This window comes from Tursiops truncatus, chromosome 5 (assembly GCF_011762595.2).
Source record: "Tursiops truncatus isolate mTurTru1 chromosome 5, mTurTru1.mat.Y, whole genome shotgun sequence".
Taxonomy (NCBI): domain Eukaryota; kingdom Metazoa; phylum Chordata; class Mammalia; order Artiodactyla; family Delphinidae; genus Tursiops; species Tursiops truncatus.
Genome location: NC_047038.1, coordinates 129739480 through 129760082, shown reverse-complemented (window position 1 = coordinate 129760082; position 20603 = coordinate 129739480). Strand labels below are relative to the sequence as shown.

Below are 20603 nucleotides of genomic sequence, written 5' to 3'. Positions count from 1 at the left end.
ACTGTATATGCTTAGGTTTATTTCTAGGTTGACTATTCTGCTCCATTGGTATGTCTCTGTTTTCATACCAATAGCATACCGTTTTGATTACTATTCCTTTGTAACATAGTTTGAAATCAGGAATATGATGCCTCCAGTTTTTCTTTCTCAAGATAGCTTTCACTCTTTGGGGTCTTTTGTGGTTCCATATAAAATTCAGGATTTTTTTTTTTAATCTGTGAAAAATACCACTGGAATTTCGATAGGAATTACACTGAATCTGTGGATCTCTTTGGGTAGTATTTTTAAATTATTATTAATTAATTAATTAACTTTGGGAGCTGCACTGGGTTTTCATTGCCGTGTGAGGGCTTTCTCTAGTTGCAGTGAGCAGCGGCTGCTCTTCATTGTGGTGCGTGGGCTTCTCACTGCGGTGGCTTCTCTTGTTGCGGAGCATAGGCTCTAGGCACGCGGGCTTCAGTAGTTGTGGTTTGTGGGCTCTAGAGCACAGGCTCAGTGGTTGTGGCACACGGACTTAGTTGTTCTATGGCATGTGGGATCTTCCCAGACCAGGGCTTGAACCTGTGTCCCCTGCATTGGCAGGCGGATTCTTAACCACTGCGCCACCAGGGAAGTCCGGCTAGTACGTTTTCATGTGGTTACTTAGCTTCCTTTTCTTTCAATTTGAATAACGCTCTTAGGCCTTTCTTGTAAGGCAGGTCTTGTGGCGATGAATTCCCTGAGCTTTTGTTTGTCTGGGAATGTATTCATCTCCCCTTCATTTCTGAAGGACAGCTTTGTCAGATATAGTACTCCTGGTTGGCAGTTTTTTCTTTCACACTTTGAATATATCATCCCATTTCCTCCTGACCTACAAGGATCATGCCCCAAAATCCACTTAGAGCCTCATGAGGGTTCCCTTGTAGGCGACGAATTGTATTTTCTCTTGCTGCTTTCAGGAGTCTCTCTTGGTCTTTGACTTTTGACAATCTGTATAACATGTCTCAGAGTAATCTTGCTTGGGGTCCTTTGAGCTTCACCTGGAATGTTCATATCCCTTTTAAGATTCAGGAAGTTTTCAGCCATGACTTTTTAAAATAAGTTTTCTTCTCCTTTCTCTCTCTCTCCTGCTTGAACTTCTACGTTGTGAACATTCATTTGCTTAATGGTGTCCTCTAGGTCTTGCACAATTTTGTCACTCTTTTTCATTTTATTTTTTTGTTCCTCCAGCTAATGCTAAATGACCTATCTTCAAGTTGGCTGATTCTTTCTTCTTCATGATCAACTCTGCACTGTTGAAGGTCTCTATTGGATTTTCAGTTCTGTCATTGTATTCTTCAGCTCCAGGATTTCTGTTTGATTACGTTTATGGTTTCTATTTCTCTATTATATGTCTTGATCTGTTATGTACTGTTTTCCTGATTTTATTTAGCTATCTATGTTCTCTTGCATCTCAATAAGCTTTTTTTTAAAAATGAATTTATTTACTTTTGGCTGTATTGGGTCTTCGTTGCTGTGCGCAGGCTTTCTCTAGTTGCGGCAAGCGGGGGCTACTCTTCATGGCGGTGCGCGGGCTTCTCATTGTGGTGGCTTCTGCTGTTGCTGAGCATGGGCTCTAAGCGTGTGGGCTTCAGTAGTTGTGGCATGCGGGCTCAGTAGTTGTGTCTCGCGGGCTCTAGAGCACAGGTTCAGTAGTTGTGGTGCATGGGCTTAATTGATTTGCGGCATGTGGGATCTTCCCAGACCAGAGCTCGAACCCATGTCCCCTGCATTGGCAGGTGGATTCTTAACCACCGCGCCACCAGGGAAGTCCCATGATGAGCTTTTAGAACATGATTTAAAAAAATACTTTTCAGGAAATGTGTCTATCTCCACTTATTAGGTTTGGTTATTGGAGCTTTACTGGTTTCCTTTTGTGGTGTCATGTTTGCCTGATTCTTTATGATATGTGTAGCCTTGTACTTGTATCTGTGCATTTGAAGGTGCAAACACTTCTTCTGGTCTTTACAGACTGTTTTCGGCAGGAAAAGACATTCTTCTTTTAGGTCCCTGAGCTGATGGAATTGCCTCTGGGATCCCAGTTAAGCAGGATTAAAGCCATGTCATAGGGCTGCTGCTGGGTCTGTGGTTGGAGGACTTAGGCAGGTGTGGATCCTATCTGCTCCCTGGGATGGTGCAACTGCCTCCAGGACCTTGGTTAGTAGAGCTGGTACTGGGACAAGGGTCTGCCTTTGGGTCCTCAGACAGTGGCCTGTTACCAGATGTGTGGCTCCTGCCAGGTCTGTGGGAGGGTTCCTGCCAGGTCCTGGGTGGGCAGGACTGCCCCTGACCATTGCTGAGAGAGGCTGGAACTGAGTCACGGGACTGCTTTGGGGTCCACAACCAAGTCTGAGGTCTGTATCCCTGCCTCTGGGTATATGGATGGATGTGCCTCTTGCCAGGTTCCTAGGTGGGTAGGACTGCCGCTGGCCCATGGCTGAGTGCCGCTGGTGCTAGCTAGGTCATAGTGCTGCTTCAGAATCCACAGCTGGACTAAGCTAAACAGGCCTGCCTCTGGGGGCTTGGAGAAGCATGTCTGCTGCCAGGTCCCTGGGTAGGCAGGACTAGTCTTGGAGCACAGCTGGTAGGAGCTGGGGCGAGTCACAGTGCTACTTCAGAATCCTCAGTCAGACCGAGGTTGGCAGGCCTGCCTTTGGGGAAATGGACAAATGTCACTCCTGCTGGATCCCTGGGTGGGAGGGATTATTTCCAGATTAAGGCTGAGAGTGGCTGGAGCCAGGTCACAGGCTGCTTCAGGTCTACAGTTGGGACTGAGGTCATGGACCTGTTACCCAAGGCATGGGTGGGCGTGTTTCCTCCCTGGTCCCTTGTGTGGTACTGGTGGTGGAACCAAGGCCAAAGGGGGCTACAGCTGAGTCCACAGGGGAATGGGCCTTTTCCCAGGCCTGTAGCCACAATCATGGAACCATGGTTTGTGAGCCTGTCACCGGGGTGAGGGTAGGTTTTCTCAAAATGACCTTCCTTAGTCTTGGGCTATGCTGGAGTTTTGCAGCCTCTTACTTGGATCCCAAAACTCCCACAAAGGCACTTCTGTCTGCGGACGGCTGCCAAGTTATTGTTGCTGTGGGGGGTATGGGCGTGGCACCTCCTATTCTGTCATCTTGCTGTAAACATTTTTTAAGCAAATATCAAGACAAAGTCTGACACATGATTTAATCTTGAAGAGGATACACCTGAAACCAAGATAGTCATGGAAAGTATGGGTTATATGGTGGCTGTAAGTATGAGAAAAAGGCAGCCATAGAGGAGGGAGGAGGGGCTGGAAAGACAGGTAGAGAACAGAGAAAGGATTTTCTTGTAGGTTGGGCACGTGTAAGCCACTAAATAGTTCTGAGAAGGAGTATGATCTGCATTTGCATTTGCAGACGTGGTAAGGAGTAGGGTAGTAGTGAGGCAAATATAGACAGTGAGACTGTCCAAGAGCATTCTGGGATTGGCTGGCTATGGATGGGGTAGGGGGCGAGGGAAGGGTCTGTGGTATCTTATGGATAAGTTGACACGTCTGCTAGTTACGAGTGACATACAATGCGGGATTCTGAATGGGAGATATAGATCCAGAAATCACTGTATAGAGTTAGGAGTTGAAAACAGAGGCATAGGACCAACTTGTATGAAGAAAATAAATCCAGTAGGTTAGAGGAGCGCAGAAGATGTAGTAATTATCTAAGCACAAGGTGAGGGAGGCCTAAATTACAGTTGAGATCATGGGGGAGAAAATGGGGAAAAGGATGTCAGAGATACTGAAAAGGAAATACTGACAAGATTTGGTGACTTATTATATAAAAGGTTTGAGTCTAGTGGCTGAGAGGATGCAACACATAGCAAAGCTGGAGGGAAAGATGAACACGTGAGTTCTGTCTGGGCACAGTGAGTTTATGGTAAAGGCTGAAGTAGAGATGGCTGCAGGCCCTGGGAACTTAGAACTGAGTTAGGTCCAAGATACTGATTTGAGTATTATCATTCTGTGACTAGATTAGCTGTGGAAGAGACAACAGACAGAGGAGGGAGTACCACTGAATAGCAAGGTGGGAAGGAAAGGGAAGGAATGACACACTAGGAGGAAACGATACAGGAAACTGGAAAACTTCAGGAACACGTGAAGCGTCACGATACATTCAGTATCATGAAAATTGTTTCCTAAAAAGTGGAAAAGTGTGCAAACTGTACTCCTGTGTAAATACGCTGAAAGACGTCTGGAAGAATATATAATTGAACCCATAATAACAGTTATCTCCTGGAGGAGAGGGGAGGGAATTTGAATTGTAGAGCATGACAGTCAAGGGGAACTTTAGTCTTATCGGTGGTATTTGAAACTTTTCTAAGAAGAACGTATTCCTCATGTAACTCTAAAGTATTGAAAAATGGAATACATAGACAAAACTTTCAGAATACAACAGTGCTTTCAGGCAGAATATGCTATCCCAGGGAACGATTTGTTTTTAATACACATTGAAAAGAGATTTATTGTCGTTTCCCTCATTTATCTATCAAATTAGGAACACCTCTGTAACATAAGCAAATACATTTTAATTCTATATTCTTCATATTATTTTAAGTAAATGATTGGCATAGTGGTAGCTATTTATTTATTCCTATTACAGAAAATGAAAGCATTTTAATCACTCTTATTTGCGTTATCTCTTTATGTGAGAGCCAAGTACAAAACTTATTTTCATTGTCAATGTGTCTATAGGACACTTACCTACAGGAAAGGAGACCATGAACTTCTGTTGACAGAAGCATACTGGGTAACTTTTCTGCTTTATGAACAATGGACCTATGATTTTCTTTGTGGAACTCCCAAGATGTTGGAGCTTTTCCTTTCTGTTTCTATGTCTCCCTGAAATACTGATCACTTGAATAACTTTTGATTATAGCACAGTAAACCACAACCTGGAATCATTCCAGGGATGAAAAAACAAAGAGCTTTTTTCCCCTCTCTACCTTTCTTTCCTTATGAATTGCATTTCAAGAGGACCTGACCTTTATTCCTGCCACCATGCTGGCACAGTCAATGGAAAGTACAAAGGAACAAATTCTCTTAAAATGTAGCAATCACAGTTCTCTGCAGAGAGCATTTACTTATAACAATAGTGGTATCTCAGCAATTTGCACTCAAGTGACTTTCTTGGTAAAGCATATGCACTTCTCCTTACTCCAACTTTTTTTGTGTTTGTATTTTTTTAAACAGTGTTATTGAGGTGTATTTTACATATCATAAAATCCACATTTTCAGGTACACAGTTCAGTGATTTTTAGTAACTTTACCAAGTGGTGTTAACTACCATGATAAATCAGTTTAGAATATTTTCATTCCCCTAAATAAGGTCCCTCCAGGCATGTACAGTTAATCTCCTGTACATATACAGTCCCTTCCTGGCTCCCCACCCCCTGACAATCACAACTCTACTTTCTGTTTCTATAAATTTGCCTTTTCTGGACATTTCATAGAAATGGAATCATACAACGTACAGTTTTTCTTGAGTCTTCACTCTGACTTTATAGAACAAAAGTAGAAATTTTCCTTTGGCCTTTAAGAAAATCACATATTTAAGGAAATGCATAACCTTTCAAATAAAACATTACAATAAATATTGTTTAACATCTAAAAGACTAAAAATATTAATCCTCTTCTTTAAGCTCTAAAATTAAATCCTGAAAGTAATAATAGAGTGTAGAGCCAGTAACATGAAAAAATAATCATTTATCTATTTCACAGGTTGAAATAGATAATACTATAGCTATCCTTGAAGCTTCAGATCATTTTAACATCTTAAACTTTACATACGGATCTTTTCCTTTTCCTTTTTTAGGATGGATGTGTAACTTTCCCTTCCAGGAAGATTTTTAAGTGGCCTGTTTACTAACCAAGTTAACACCTACAGTTTAGTTCTTGTATAAATGACAAAACAAATATTCTCCTCAGTATTTTTAAAAGAAGCAAGATAAGATTATCATGTGTAGGGAGAGGGACTGGAATGTTCCAGCCTTGCCTAAGGGATGCATCTGTCCAACAATATCCTCATTTCTGTGCGTTCCTCTAACCCACCAAACTTGTGCACTGTAGCTACACGGCGGAGAAGGACAGGCCTTTACTCCTTTGAAGTCAGCATGTCAGATTAGGAGTTATGCCTTTCAGTCTACTGTGAGTTTTGGTAATGCCAGCAGCTGGATTACAAAAAAGAATTATTGACAATATTCTGGAAATTGCTGATGTCAGATTTAGATGATATAAATGGATTAGCTAAATGCCTTTATTGAATGAAGTGAACCTCTCACTAAGCACTTCTGTCCTTGCCTGCGAGTCCAGCATAAAACAGCTCCGCTGAGCTCTAACAAAATCAAGAGATAGTTATTCCTAAGCTTTTCTCATGAAGCCATTTTAATTATGAGAGAAAGATTCTATGAAGACTAGAAAAATGATTGTTTATATGATTACATCCTCAAAGCCAATTTTAGACAATTACAGAAATACAGAAAAAAGTTATTCACATAAATAAATAATGTTCCAAGATAGAAGTCAGCCAGTAAGCAATACATGATACTGAGCTCCTCTCTGAATGCTCATTTTAGAATGTGTTACTCCTTTATGCTTTTATTTCTACTGCCACTATCTGAAGAGCAGAAAAACAGTGAACACTTGCTGATAAAAATTCACATTTATATTACATCTCAAGAAGCAATGGGACTATGTTTAAGATTTGAAACTAAGAAGAAAAAAGATCAAAGTCAGCCAACCTGGGAAAAAATACTGAACAAGGTCTAAACTCTAATAATTCCAAGTTATCAAGAACACACTGTTAGCCAAAATCACTTCTCAAAGCCCTAGATATCAAACCTGTTGTTGAAAAATCATAGGACACGTCATCATTCTGGACATTTCATACCAAAGGTTCTTTCTTGGTTTTATCTTTGTTGTTAACTGATATGGTAGCTCCGCTGAAAATCAAGCTGTTATGTATAAATGTGCTGCAATGATTTTATTAAGAGGTGCAAAGAGAATTGCTTTATTTTTTGTTGTGTAAAGTAAATCAAACTTACCAGATCATAGGTCAAACAAGAATAGATTTTGCTGAATTTTTTTTTTCTTTTAATAGGAGCAACTAAAAAATAAATCAATACTATGAAAAGCTCAGATGAATGCTTCTTGCCAATTCCTTGGAAAAGTGTTGGTAAGCCAAAGTAACTATATTTAGAGAACAAGGGCATAGCAAAATACTTAATACAACACTGCCAACCTCTGTGGTTAAGACTGAGGCAACCAATAAACTGTTAAAGAGAAAAATGGAAACTTCCCTAAGAAAAGATTTAGAGAAAGTTGAGTGTGTGTACCAAACACAGGCACACTTCTTTTTTTCTAGCTCAAATTTATGAACTAACCAATAACTTGTTTTAGAAAGCAACTGCAAATGAAAACATCTTCGTAAGTTCGTTTTTGAAATAAAAATTGGCACAAGACCTATTCTGCTACTTCAAAGACATATAAAGGATTTAAAAGTTATTTTTAGTTAAATTCATTTTAATGATCTCCATTTGTCTTTTGATAACTTGTCAATCTATTAAGAGGTATATAAAAATAAAAAAGTAAAAATCTCTGCACAGACGCTCCAGATTTATGGATAGAGACAAGAGACTGAATGAGCTTCTGCACGATGGTGGGTTGCAAGGTTTGACAGGGAGGTGTTGTCCTCTCTAAATCTTTACGGTTGCCCAGCGGGAAGAAGTTAGTTCTTTAAGACCGTACTTAAAAAAACAATTGGAAGGTACAGAAGAAATTAAAAAATACTAATATGCATTTGTTTTAACTGGAGATATGCTAACCAGAGGGACAAACGGAGGCCAGAGCAATGTTAGCTGTGCCTTCTCTCCATAATCTCACTTCTTGATTTGTGTCTCAGAAACACACAGGAATTTATAAAATGTAAGTCTGTTTCTATCGTTTTCCTGCTTATATTCCTGTAATCACCCTCTGTCACTTCTAAGAGAAAAATCCAAGCTCCTTAATATGGGGTACAGCTGCTCACGCCCTGACCTATTCATCTTCGTCTCTTACCCCACCTTTAGCCCCTCTGCCAGTCTCAGTTCCCAAATCCAGATGTCCTGTCTCCCCGCCGCACTCACAGCTCTCCTCCAAGCTGTCCTCACTGCCCTACGTGTCCTTGCACATGCGCTTTTTTTCTTCCAGAAGCACCCTTCTCTTGGTTTCCCTGCCCAGTACCTCCACGAATCCCACTAGCCTCAGTTCAAAAATCACCCTCATGGGCTTCCCTGGTGGCGCAGTGGTTGAGAGTCCGCCTGCCGATGCAGGGGACACGGGTTCGTGCCCTGGTCCGGGAAGATCCCACATGCTGCGGAGCGGCTGGGCCCGTGAGCCATGGCCGCTGAGCCTGCGTGTCCGGAGCCTGTGCTCCGCAACGGGAGAGGCCACAACAGTGAGAGGCCCGCGTACCGCAAAAAAACAAACAAACAAAAAATCACCCTCTTTCTGAAACTTCTGAACTCCTGGTCCCCACCTCTCACACGGCAACCTGCGGACGGTTTTCGAAGAGCCTTAAGAGAGGCACTTGAATGACTTTATCACCAGCCCATTTCACAGTGCCTGGTATGTAACAGGCACTTAGCGAATGTCTATTTAATGATAATTATGGAATTTTTACTCACTTATCCTCTGCCTCCCCTAGTGCAAGGCATATGTCTCTCATTCTCTGAATCCCCAGCGCCCAGCAAGTAAATGCCACACAACTAGATCTCAGTGAAAATTAATAACTGTTGAAGGAACCAACACTGTACCAGCCTCCAAGCTCTCCTCTCTCAATCAAGCCTGCATGCTGATGGAAGATTCCTTTTCCAACATGCCAACTTACCGTGGCTCCCATCACCTAACCCTACCCAGCTGGAACTCTCCCTGGTTTCCTGTTACCTGTAGCAGGAAGCGAAGCTTCCCGACCTCAGTTCTTCTGCACAGAAGTGCGCTTGCCTTGCAGGCTCTCTTCTCTCCCGCCTTCTTGTCTCAATTCAGGCTTCCCCTGCCTAAGCGAACTAAAATGGTCTTTGGGTCTGTCTACTACGTTAACCTACTTGTTTCTTAACTCCCCCATTTATTAATGAGCTGAAACGGTCTCCACAGGCTTTTTTTTTTTTTTTCCTCTGTGTCTTGCTATTGCCTCCCTCACTAGAACACAAGGTCCATGAACTCCAGGGTCTGGTCGGCTTGGTTCACTGCTGCACCCTCTGTCCTAAAGCACCTCCTGGAAGCAGAGGTCAAGTGCTGAACATCTGTTCAGTGAGGGGCAAGACTGAACAAGACATAACTGCAGGCTGGCATTCGAGGTCCTCAGTGGCTTGGCCTCACCCCACCTCCCCAGCCTTTTCCGCACTGATTCCTCACAGGACTTCTGTTTCGTGTGTCCCAAATACGCTGCACCTACTCTTGCCTCCTAACTGGGCCCATCTACAAGAGCCTTGCCTTCTTTTTCTTCATATTTAAATTACCTTCATTTTAAAAATCCAGCTGGAACTCCATCTTTTCTATAAGGCAATCCGAAGTGGCAAGCTCTTTAACTGCATTATTTCCATAATGTCTTAAAAATCTTTCCATTCTTTAGAGCTCTCTGTCTTATACTTGTGATGACATTTTTTAAATTATAGAAATAGGTTGTCAGTTATAATAAAAGATGAAAAACCTTTAAAAGGAAAAATTCTGTATGTGAGGAGTAAATAAGGTTCAAGACCCCATTTTACCTATTTTAAGAAAATTGTATGCCTTTCTCCTCAAGTACACCAGAGAAGTTTGCTTTCAGGTTTAACGTGCAACCTAAAGGTTAAAGGGCAACATTCAAAATCTGTGAGTGAGAATTGGTTCTAGTAACACCTGTGACGTCCACTTTCATTGCAAATAATATTGACCACTGAACATACTATGAAAAGCCATCTAAAAAATAACTCTTCCAACTTTTAATGTGAGCCTAGCACAGTCCGACTGACTAAATAATTTGTTTTAATCCATAAAATAAAATATAACAAACTAGGAATGCTTGTGTGATAAGAACGCTTCTGTGATAAGAATTACTAGTCAGAAATTTTTCAAAAGTTACAGTAAGTTTTAAATAGCTGTACTGATCTGTATCCCGATGACCCCGGTGGTAGATACGTGCAAACATACCTGCACATGCGGGCCTGTGTATCAGCACAGATGATGCAATAGATGACGTGTAAACAAAGGAAACATGCTAACCTGGAGAGCAATTTGACAGCATTAGCATCCTCTGCTGAATTCATGTCATCCCAGCAGGAATTTCTCTGGCTTCGCTGCAGGCTGACCTGAGGAACGCCATCAGACAGCTCTGGTTGCGGTACCCTGTGGGCCTGAATAGATCCCTCACTCCTAGATTTGGGGATCTAAAAAATAAAATAAAATAAAAAAGAGAAGCATTTTTAAAAGTCTTTCCAATTAAGTTATTGAAGATAATTTATTCGAATTTATTAATAATCTAATGGATTAATCACACTCCAGAAAAATATCAACCGAGGTAGAAAACTGAAAATGCATATTAAAAATTCTTATATAGCAAAGGGCACAGTGAAGGGGAGATACCAATATTGCTGAGGGGAACTTTCAAACCATTATGGCCCATACCCCGCTCCTGGATTCTCATACAAATCTTCCCCAGGCCTAACCTCTCCTTAGAATAATTATTCTATGTAATGAGAGATTATGAGAGTATATCAGACTGCAACCTAAAAGGAGAGAAGAAATAGTCAGAAAGACGCAGAAAAAAAATAAAAACGGCTGAGAACCACTGAAATAGAGAATGCCAATGTGAGAAAGGTGTCCGGAAATATTTACTACCAACAAGCAAAATACACGCCAGTTGGCAAGTTTCTACTGTAATCCTCTGTTGTAGGGCAACATACAGTGTAATAAATTTTGAATTAAGGAAATAAATAGGAAAAACACAACTTTTTTACTTTTCTTCTCTCTCTGGAATCATGGGCAGCCCAAGTGCCAAATGAATACTGGGTATATTCACTTTTCATAGCTGAGGTCTCTCTGACCCCAGAAATACTTTCATGCTCTCTTATTTTAGGTCAGAAAAAATGAGAAAACCACCTATATTCTTTTCCTAAAAATGTGTAAAAATCATGGCAGAATTTCAGGAAAGTTTCAAACCCTTGGATCAAAAGTATTCATTACACTGGAAGCTTTTCCTCATCTCTAGGACTTTTCTCTTGCTTGTCCTTTCATCTACAATGTCACGTGTTGATCACTGGCCAGTCACCAACCCAACCAAATCCTGAACTCCTTTGAGGTTGAGATAAGAATCCACTGCCCACAGAGCTTCACTAACTACCCTTAGGTCTAAATAACCTTTCCCAACTCTGAATTCCTGTAACTCACCACCACACAATCTACACTTGACTGCATGTCATCTGATACCGTAATCTTAGTTATCGCAAGTTTCTAGGTCACGTGGCCTCGACCAGATCGCTCCTCCTACCTCGCCCTTCTCTTCTTCTTCTTTATATTATTTGTAACATTTTTACCAAGAAGTCTAGCAAAGTTTTGAACCCATTAATAAATACTTATTGTCGGACAAACACTCTTCAACTACAAGATATTCCCAGGACACTGACTGACCAAGAGGCTAGGATAATGGACAATTAAAAAGAGTAACAGACAATTATGGACATAAATATTTAATAAGTTCATACCACTGTGAGGATTACATGAAACTAATTTAGCAAAGAGTTACATTTAACACAAAATAAACACTAAATCAAAGCTAGCTTTTATTAATATTGTTGTTATGTAAAATTTGCCCAAGTCTGACGAATGCCAATTAATTGTTCAGTTGCATTTCTCTGTAGAGCATTCGTAAGCTCATGAAAATCAAAGGGAAAATTTTTTTAAATTATGAAATAACTCTAGCTCATAGCTATATCTGCCAAGAATACTTCTAAAAGAAATACTCAGATAAACAGCAACACAACATGAAAAGTGTAAGCATCTGCTATTACATATTTCATAAAGGGACTCCTCTGGCATGTAATTTTTCATCAAAACAGACATGAAAAATCAATAAAAACCACTCAAAAAGCAGAACGATTTCCAATTAGTTAGCTTAAAAAAACTCACATCCACACATATTTGTTTTAATATTGAGAGAAAACTAAGACTAAGTTGTTTGGCAATAGTTCATGGTGTTAAAATGATGACATGACATTTTAGGTTCAGTGATAATTTGGGTTCTAAATTTGACTCAACAATTCACGTAAAAAAAATATTCTAAAGTAAAAAAAAGGTAATATGTAGCTTATTCCATCCTGCCAGTTTATATTAAAATAGACTCCATAACACCATAATAGAATTCACATACCAGCAACTACATCAGCTACATTTATCTAAGTGTATTTCCCAATGATTTAATTTCTATAGAAATAACAGACATGATTGTCGTTAACCATTAACTTTAAAATATAAACTCATTATTTATACCAAAGGAGTGCAAAGAATTCAGCTCGTGCACAGAACACGAAAATACTGCATGAAGTTTATGAGAACAAAATTGTTAGAAAACAAGTGGCTCAGTAAGTCTAAGATGACCAGAACTGTGGAATATATACACATTTTTAAAAGGAATGCACAATTTTTCAAGGTGATTAATGATATCTTCTTGAAGATGTACCTGGAAGACTATACATTTTCACTATAGAGATGATGACTACAGGAAAAATTAATAGAGTGATAAAATTTTAAAACCTGCCGTTTTACTGATGTAATTAATTTTAGTACAAATGTATTAACTTTGAGAAAAAGGAAGAGATCCCTTTCTTTACTTTAGCTGGAATTGAGCTTTTTAGGAACACAGAGTTTAAGCCTTGGCATTGTAATGTTGGTAGAGGAGTGGTTTTATTTCTGTGCTTCCAGGTGTCTATTTCGGATTGGATATAGTTCAGTGGTGGACTTGGAGACGGTGTTCAAGGCCCCTTGAACTCTCTGAGGAATATGACACCAGTCGGCCAAAGCCAAGGGTACAAAGCCAAGGGTACAAAGAGACATGTTATTACACTGTGGCCTTAGAGCAGGGGTTCTCACCCAGAGCCAGTTTTGTCTAGAGACATTTTCGGTTGCCATGAACAGGGGTGAGGGTATGTGATATTAGAATCTGGTGGGTAGAGGCCAGAGATGTGACTAAACATTCTATAATGCACAGGACAGCCTGCCATGAAAGAGAGTCATCTGGTCCAACGGTCAGTACAGCTGACGCTGAGAAACCTTGCTTTAAAGGAAATGGGGAGAAGAAATCTGTACGGAGGCAGCTCCTCTCTCTGTGTACACTTTTCATTTGTCATTGGCATGTAAACATATAACAGGCCCACATCAGCTCTGAGTTGAGCAGGAATGGGCCAAGAAGGCCCAGCAGGCCTGCCTTGTCTACACAAGAGTTGCTAGTGACTCCATGTGGTCCAGCCAAGCTCTGTGGGGTAAGAATTTACTGTAATAAAAATAAAAACCTTACTGTAACAAATGGGGTGAATGTCCTTAGAGAGACCCATCTGCAGCCTCATAACGTGTGGCTACGGTAGGAAGACGGCCAAGGGTTTGGGACACTGACTGGGGTAGGCAGCTTTCCCTTTCTACTGCAGATATGCAGGAGTTTACACCACGCTTTGCTCTTTTATTTGAGTGATCTTCATGATAACTTTTGGACTCGAAGGTGAAAACTATGAAAGCACCCCAACCATCTGTGAAAAACATTTTGCTAAGAATTCTGCCATTGGCTGTTTCAGATAAGGATCTATGCACATGCTGTGTGATTTATGTGTACAACTCAAATACTAGCAATCCCAGGAATCTTAAAGCACATTCCGTGCATGTATTTGCAGGTATGGAAGAGCCTAAGAAGTAATTTGAGATATTTCAGTATTCGAGGTGCCAGAGGAATAGAAACAAAAGAATAGTCTTTGAAAATGTAAAATCAGGAAATAGTCTCTTAGATACCGTTGCTGTGACTGTTATGAACAAACATTCAGTGAGTGAGCATCTACTCTGTGCTAGCACCGTTCCAGGAGATTTACATAAATTAACCCATTTAATTCTTACAACAACCTGAAGAGGCAGGGACTACGATTATTAGCATTTCACAGCTGAGGAAACTGAGGCATAGTTCAAGTTGTCTGTCCAGTGAGGAAGTGGCAGAGACACAGTTACACCCCAGGGAGCCAGGCCACGGGACCTGTGCTTACCACTGCTCTCTAGAGTTGGTCGCATGTTAAACGTTAGAATTGCAAGAAGAAAAGGCAGTTTTGGATAAAAGTCACATTATATCCCATAATGCAACCCATTTTCTTCTTTTGGGGGGGGCATTAGTAATTAAAACTTTCTTTAAATTTATCCCTCTGGCATCCACTGAAGCATTCTAGCAATATAATTTTAGGGGGAAGAAATTGAGTTTGAGGAAACTATACGGGAAATGTGTTCATTGTAGTTTATTTATAATAGGCCCCAAATGTAACTATTCTAAACAGCTAAATTACTATAAGGTAATCATGGCACATGTATATGATGAAAGAATATTCAGTCATTAAAATAGCTACAAAGTTTTTAACAGGACTGTGAAATAATTTTATGATATATAATATAGAATGAGCTCAGTTAGCAAATATATATGTACAGTTATACACACACACATATATATATGTGTAGGTATATATATATAGATGTATATGTCTCCAGTAATGCTTGGAACATCAGCATACTTGAAATATACGTGAAACAAACTCATGGTTACCAAAGGGGAAAGGTAGGGATGAATTAGGACTTCGGGGTTAACATACACACACTACTATATATAAAACAGATAACCAAAAAAGACCTGCTGTATGAAACAGGGAACTCAATATTTTGTAATAACCTATAAGGGAAAAGAACCTGAAAAAGAATATATATACATTATATATATGTTTATACCTGAATCACTTTGCTGTACACCTGAAACTAACACAACATTGTAAATCAACTGTACTTCAATTTAAAAAATTAAAAATAAATCAAAAATAAAACATACATGAATAAATTTCAAAGGCCAAAAATCAAATTCTGCCACAGTCAGCGCTATAAAGGTTTTAACAAGGTCTCCTCTTTAAAAACTGAACAAAGAATCCAGCACTTGAAAAACACGCTTATGATACCAGACTGATTTACCCTGATACAATGATCTGACTAAAAATAAAAGACATAAGAAAATAAGACATAAAGAAAATAATGTGGGCCTTAATATTTATCCATATAAATCTGTCCCATGGGCAAGTGTTGGGTGGGAGCTGTCTGCCCTGCAGGACTGAAACAGAGGAATGGCAGGTGAGTCAGAAGCAGGAGGGACTCAGTTTACTGGACGGGGACCAATCTCTCTGAAATTCGTAGCTCCCTTTCCTTTGTGTAGGTGAACGTTTCCTGATTATTTTGATTCTTCCTAGAAAAGTGATGTGCGTGTGAATCAACTGCAGGAAAATTTATAACAGTAATTTAGCATACTATTATGAAATAGTATTGTTAATATTTAATTTTTAAAAGTTTAAGCGAAACAAACTTTAATGTTTTGGTCTTAGGAGTCACCCTAACCACCGGCCAGGTGCTATGCTTGCATTTTGAAATGACAAAAACTTTAAGTCTGTTCTTTTCATCATCAGGTACTTTGGGAGAAGATTAGAACAGGGCAGAAAATTATATTCAAGGCTCAATGATGAAGGAAAATTGTGATAGCAGGATGAAAGCAGAAAAGTTCATTTCTAACATTTAGACTTTCTAAATAAAGTTCACTAGACCTCCTCAATATCCTTGACCTTTTCTGTCTTCCATTTGTCATTTGTATGGAAGAGGACACAGCCTCTTGCTTTTTCTTCACGCTCATTAAACTCAACATCTTCATAAAAAGAAATGGTGAGATAACTAAGTACCAGAAAGCAGATGTTTAGCTCTAATTTTTTTTTTTAAAGAAGACAGGCATTTCTAGCTTAAAAAATTAGAGAAAAAACAAAAACCTCTCTAAATTAGAAAAAATTGAAATAAGAAAAATTTTAAAAAGGCCATTGTTTTTGCTCAAAAATCTTTACATTTTGCTTTTCAAAAGTGAGGCTTGTTTACTCAATGGGAGCAATCAATTCTCCTCATAAATAACTCGGCCCATCTATTATGTGCCAGCCACAGTGCTAGCTAATTAATGGCCCAGTGGGTTTTTTTTTTTTTTTGAGCAAGTTATTAACATGCTTTAGGAAATTAGTTGTAACTAATTAAAATCTCATCTTGATCTAAATTTTAGAGTGGATCTGTACTTAGCATAAAATCATTTTAACTAAGTTTGTTAGAAAAATGACTCAGAGGTGAAAAGACAAAAATTTCACAATTAAAAAAAAAGTTTATCTTGAAATATAATAGATTAATTATGGTTTCACAGTGTGGCTCAAGCAAGTAACAAACCTCTTAGCATCTGACTCTCCTCAACTCTTTCCTTCTCACCTCCTCACTCCTCTGCAAAAGCTAAATGCCATCAGAGCAGAAATTTTTGCCTGTTTTGTTAACTGCTGTAGCCCCGCCTCCTAGAGCTGTACCTAGCAAAATAGTAGGGGACCATTACATGTTCCTATAGTGAATAACCGAACAAACTAACTGATAGATTCTACCTTCCTTTCAGAAATACTGATGCCATGAAGCACATTAATTCCACTGTGTAAGCATTATTCTTATTCTAAAAGTTTCGTCTATATTCAGTTTCAAAATCTCTAAGTCAGTTTTAAAAAACAGCTATGGTACAGAAATGGGAAGAATCTGAATTTACAAAGCATAGGGATTATTAACGCAAGATCGGGGGCTGGAACCTGTCAATACATTTACTTGGCCTAAGTGGCCCCATGGTAGAGCCATCTGTCCTGGGACTTAGGCTCAAGTAAGTCTCACCATTTAGAAGCTGCTCATAGATAAATCTGCACATGGCAGTAAGGTGAGGCCTCTTAGAAACATCAACACAGTCCCATCTGCTATGTTACAAAGTCACTTGTTCAAGTTCCTGACTTCAGGTCTTTCATCAGAAAACAATTCAGGCCAAAAGTAACTGTGTGAACTGAGCAGTTTAGAAATTAATTAGAAGATTTCTACAGATTTTCATGCTATTAATAACATAAAAATTTGCTGTGAAAATTTTGATCATTTATCTCTGATGATCAAAACCAATGGTCAATCAATGGGAATGTTTGCCATCCAATCCCAAATGCGATCCTTTGGCCTCAAAAGTTCTCGCTAACTTAGAGGACATGATTACACAGGGTGATGGGGCCTTAAAACAAGATGTTCTCTGGAAGCTTGTTCCAAAGGGACACTACCGACACTAGCTGGAATGCCGTAAGCAGTGCTTCTTACCCAGGGGTGCACAATGGAACATCCTTTGGAGAGTTAAAAAAAGTGGTACACTTGTTAAAATTCATCCCATCACCTCACTTCCCATTCCCAGGGAATATATCTGAGTTTCATCCTGGGCAGGTGAATTTTTAAAAAATCCTTAGAATAATGTGTGCTGCTGATTCAGAGTTTAAAAATTTGTCAAGTAAATAATTTCTCTTTGAGGTTTTTAAAAATTAGAGTTAAGATGAAAAAATAAACTTAACATTAAATAACTGAATTGCTTGATCACAGCTGGTCATGGTTATGCAAGAAAAATTAGGTGGAAAATTCAGAAATTAAATGATTATTTTAGAACCACTCAGTTTTAGAGTTGACGAGAGGTCTACTCCAATCCCTTCATCTCAGAAATGAAATCCAGGGGCCCAGAGAACTGACATGATTTGTCCAGAGTTGTACAGAGAGTGGGAAACTTGGCTATTAAAATCCCCTTCTCCTGACCGAAGTGAAGGTGAGAAATAAAGTAATAAACTGTAAAATCCAGGGCAAACTAACAATTAATGGTAGTGTAGGGCAGCAACACACCTCCTGTGGCCTGGAAGGAGAGCAGATGGCAACACCTAGGCTGGGAGGCCCGCGCTGCAGCCGTGGGGAGCCGTAAGCTGAAGCGTCCTGGGTCTGTGGTGACCTCGTAGAGCCTCATTACCAGTCCTGGCCTGACTTACAGGTTTTGTTCATTTGAAGGAAATATATTTCTATCTTGTTTAAGCCAATGTTGTTTGAGGTTTATTTATATGCAAGAACACCTAATCCAAACTGATGTAAGATTTTGCTCAAATGCTGTCTTATCAGTGAAGCCTTCTCTGTCATTACAGAATAAATAGCAAAATTCTCCCTTATGCCCCACTCCCCATTTGCCTGACCCTGCTTTATTTATTTCCATTGCACCCAATACCATCAAACACACTGTATATCTACTTATATGTATTTATTTGTTGTCTTTTCCCCCAACCAGATGTAAGTTCCACGAAGGCAGGAACTTTGGTTGGTGTTGCAAACACTGTGGGATGGGGGGAGGGTGAAGAAAGGGCACGCCTCACTCTTAAAGGGAAATCCAACTGCTTACTTTTGTTGGTCAAAATTTAGTCACATGGTGACACACAGTTGCCAGGGAAGTTAGGGAAAGTGGTCTTATAGCTGTGCATCCGTGTACGCGGCCAAGGAAGAGAAGGAGACTAGATCCCGGGAGGCCACTAGCAGTCTTGACCACAGACCTAAAGAAATAAAGGAGTGTCTCAGAAGAATGTCTGGGGAGCAGCATTCCAGCTGGAGAGCAGTGCAGAGGTCCTGAGGAGGAAGCATGATTTCCAAGGCTGAGGAACAGCAAGGAGGCCACTGCGGCTGGCTGGAGACAAATGAGTGAGAACAGTGGCAGGAGGTGAGGTCACTGAAGTAGCAAGAGGGCCCAGATCACGGAGACCTTCAGGCATTTTAAGGACGTTGGCTTTTACCCTGCGGGGGTGGGGGGGTACTTTTAGAAGGTGTTAGACAGAGAAGAAACATGCCTGACTTTTATTTTGAAAGGATCCTTACTGCTACAGCGAGAAGACTGTTGAAGGGTCAGAGTGATTAAAGGAGACCAACTAGGAAGTTGGAAGTAACTGAGATGCTCGTGGGCTTGGATCAGGGAAACGATGAGATGACACCAGATTCTGTATATATTTTGAAGGTGAAGCCAACGGGATTTGCTGATGCACTGGACAGGAGGAAGGAGTCAAGGATGACTCCAAAGTTTTTGGCCTGAGCACTGAAAGAATGAACTGTATCATGGAGTTGGAAAAGACAGCAGGAGGTACAGATTTTGGCGAGTAAATCAGGAGTTTATTGCTCTGGACATGCTAAATTTGAGATGCACATAAGACAGACAAGTGGAGATGTCATGTAGACAGTTGGATATAGGAGTTGGAGTTGAGAGGCATGAACTGAAAATACCAATTTGCAAGTCATCTATATGTAGATGGTATTTAAAAACCACGTAATTGGAAGAGATCACCTAGGGAGTGAATCTAGAAAGAGAAGGGAAGAGGATTAAGAACTAATCCCCAGAGCACTCAAGGTTAGAGAGGCAAGACTCAGCGTGACTGAGGAGTGGACAGTTAGGTAGAGGGAAAAACCAAGAGAGTGTACTGAAAGGCAAGGGGAAAGGGTTTCAACAAGGAAGGAATAAATACAGTTACCATATAACCCAGCAATTCCAAAACATATGTCCACATAAAGACTTGTACATGAGTGTTGATAGCAGCATTATTCATTATAGCCAAAGACTGGAAATAACTCAAATGTCCATCAACCGATGAAAGGATAAGTAAAATGTGTATATTCATACAATGGAATGTTATTCAGTAATAAAAAGGGATGAAGCACTGATTCAACAGAGCTGAATCTTGAAAACATTACACTGCGTGAAAGAAGGCAGACACAACGGAAACATACGGTATTATTCCATTTATATAAAATGTCCAGAACACATACATCTACAAAGACAAAAAGTAAATCATTGGCTACCAGGGACTGAGTGACGGGAAGTGACTGCAAACGAGTGTGGGGTTTCTTTCTGGGGTGATGAAATGTTTGGGAATTAGATAGTGATGATGGTTGCACAACTATGTGAATATACTAAAAATCATTGAATTGTAATTTTAAAGCAGTGAATTTTATGGTATGCAAATTATATCTCAATAAAGCTTTTTAAAAAAGGAAGGAGTGACCCAGTGTGTCAAATGCTGCCAACAGGGTGAATAAGATGAAAATTAAGACCTGACCACTGACTGTGGCAAAGTGGCATCATTTGACAAAAACTGTTTCACTCTGTAGTAGGATGGATTAGAGCGGTCCCAAAGAGAATAGAGAAGAAGTGAAACAGCAAGCTTATATAATTCATTGAGGAGTTCTGTTGTAAGGAATAGCAAAGGAAATGGGTGAAGGCTAACTGTGGTGTAGAGGCGGGGTGTTGGAGTCAAGGGAGAGGTTGTTTTGTTTTGTTTTGTTTTTTTCTGGTAAGATGGGAAATATAGTATATTTCTATGCTAGTGGGACTGATTCAGTGGACAGACAAAAAAAGCCCTGATGACCCAGGAGAGAAGGAAGGGGTAGAGAATTCAGGGAGCAAAGT

General features: G+C 39.9%; 1 protein-coding gene across 3 annotated transcripts in view; it reads right to left on the bottom strand.

Annotated features, from left to right (window-relative positions):
- Positions 1–20603, bottom strand: part of FAM13A (family with sequence similarity 13 member A) — a 334757-nt gene that overhangs the window by 124125 nt on the left and 190029 nt on the right. For all 3 annotated transcript variants that reach the window (XR_002174625.3, XM_019926412.3, XM_019926414.3), the window contains exon 7: positions 10274–10437. Coding sequence is in view for 2 of the 3 variants with exons in the window: in XM_019926412.3 (XP_019781971.2) it covers positions 10274–10437 (164 nt within the window). In the remaining variant the exon portion in view is untranslated. The remainder of the gene's footprint in view (positions 1–10273; positions 10438–20603) is intronic.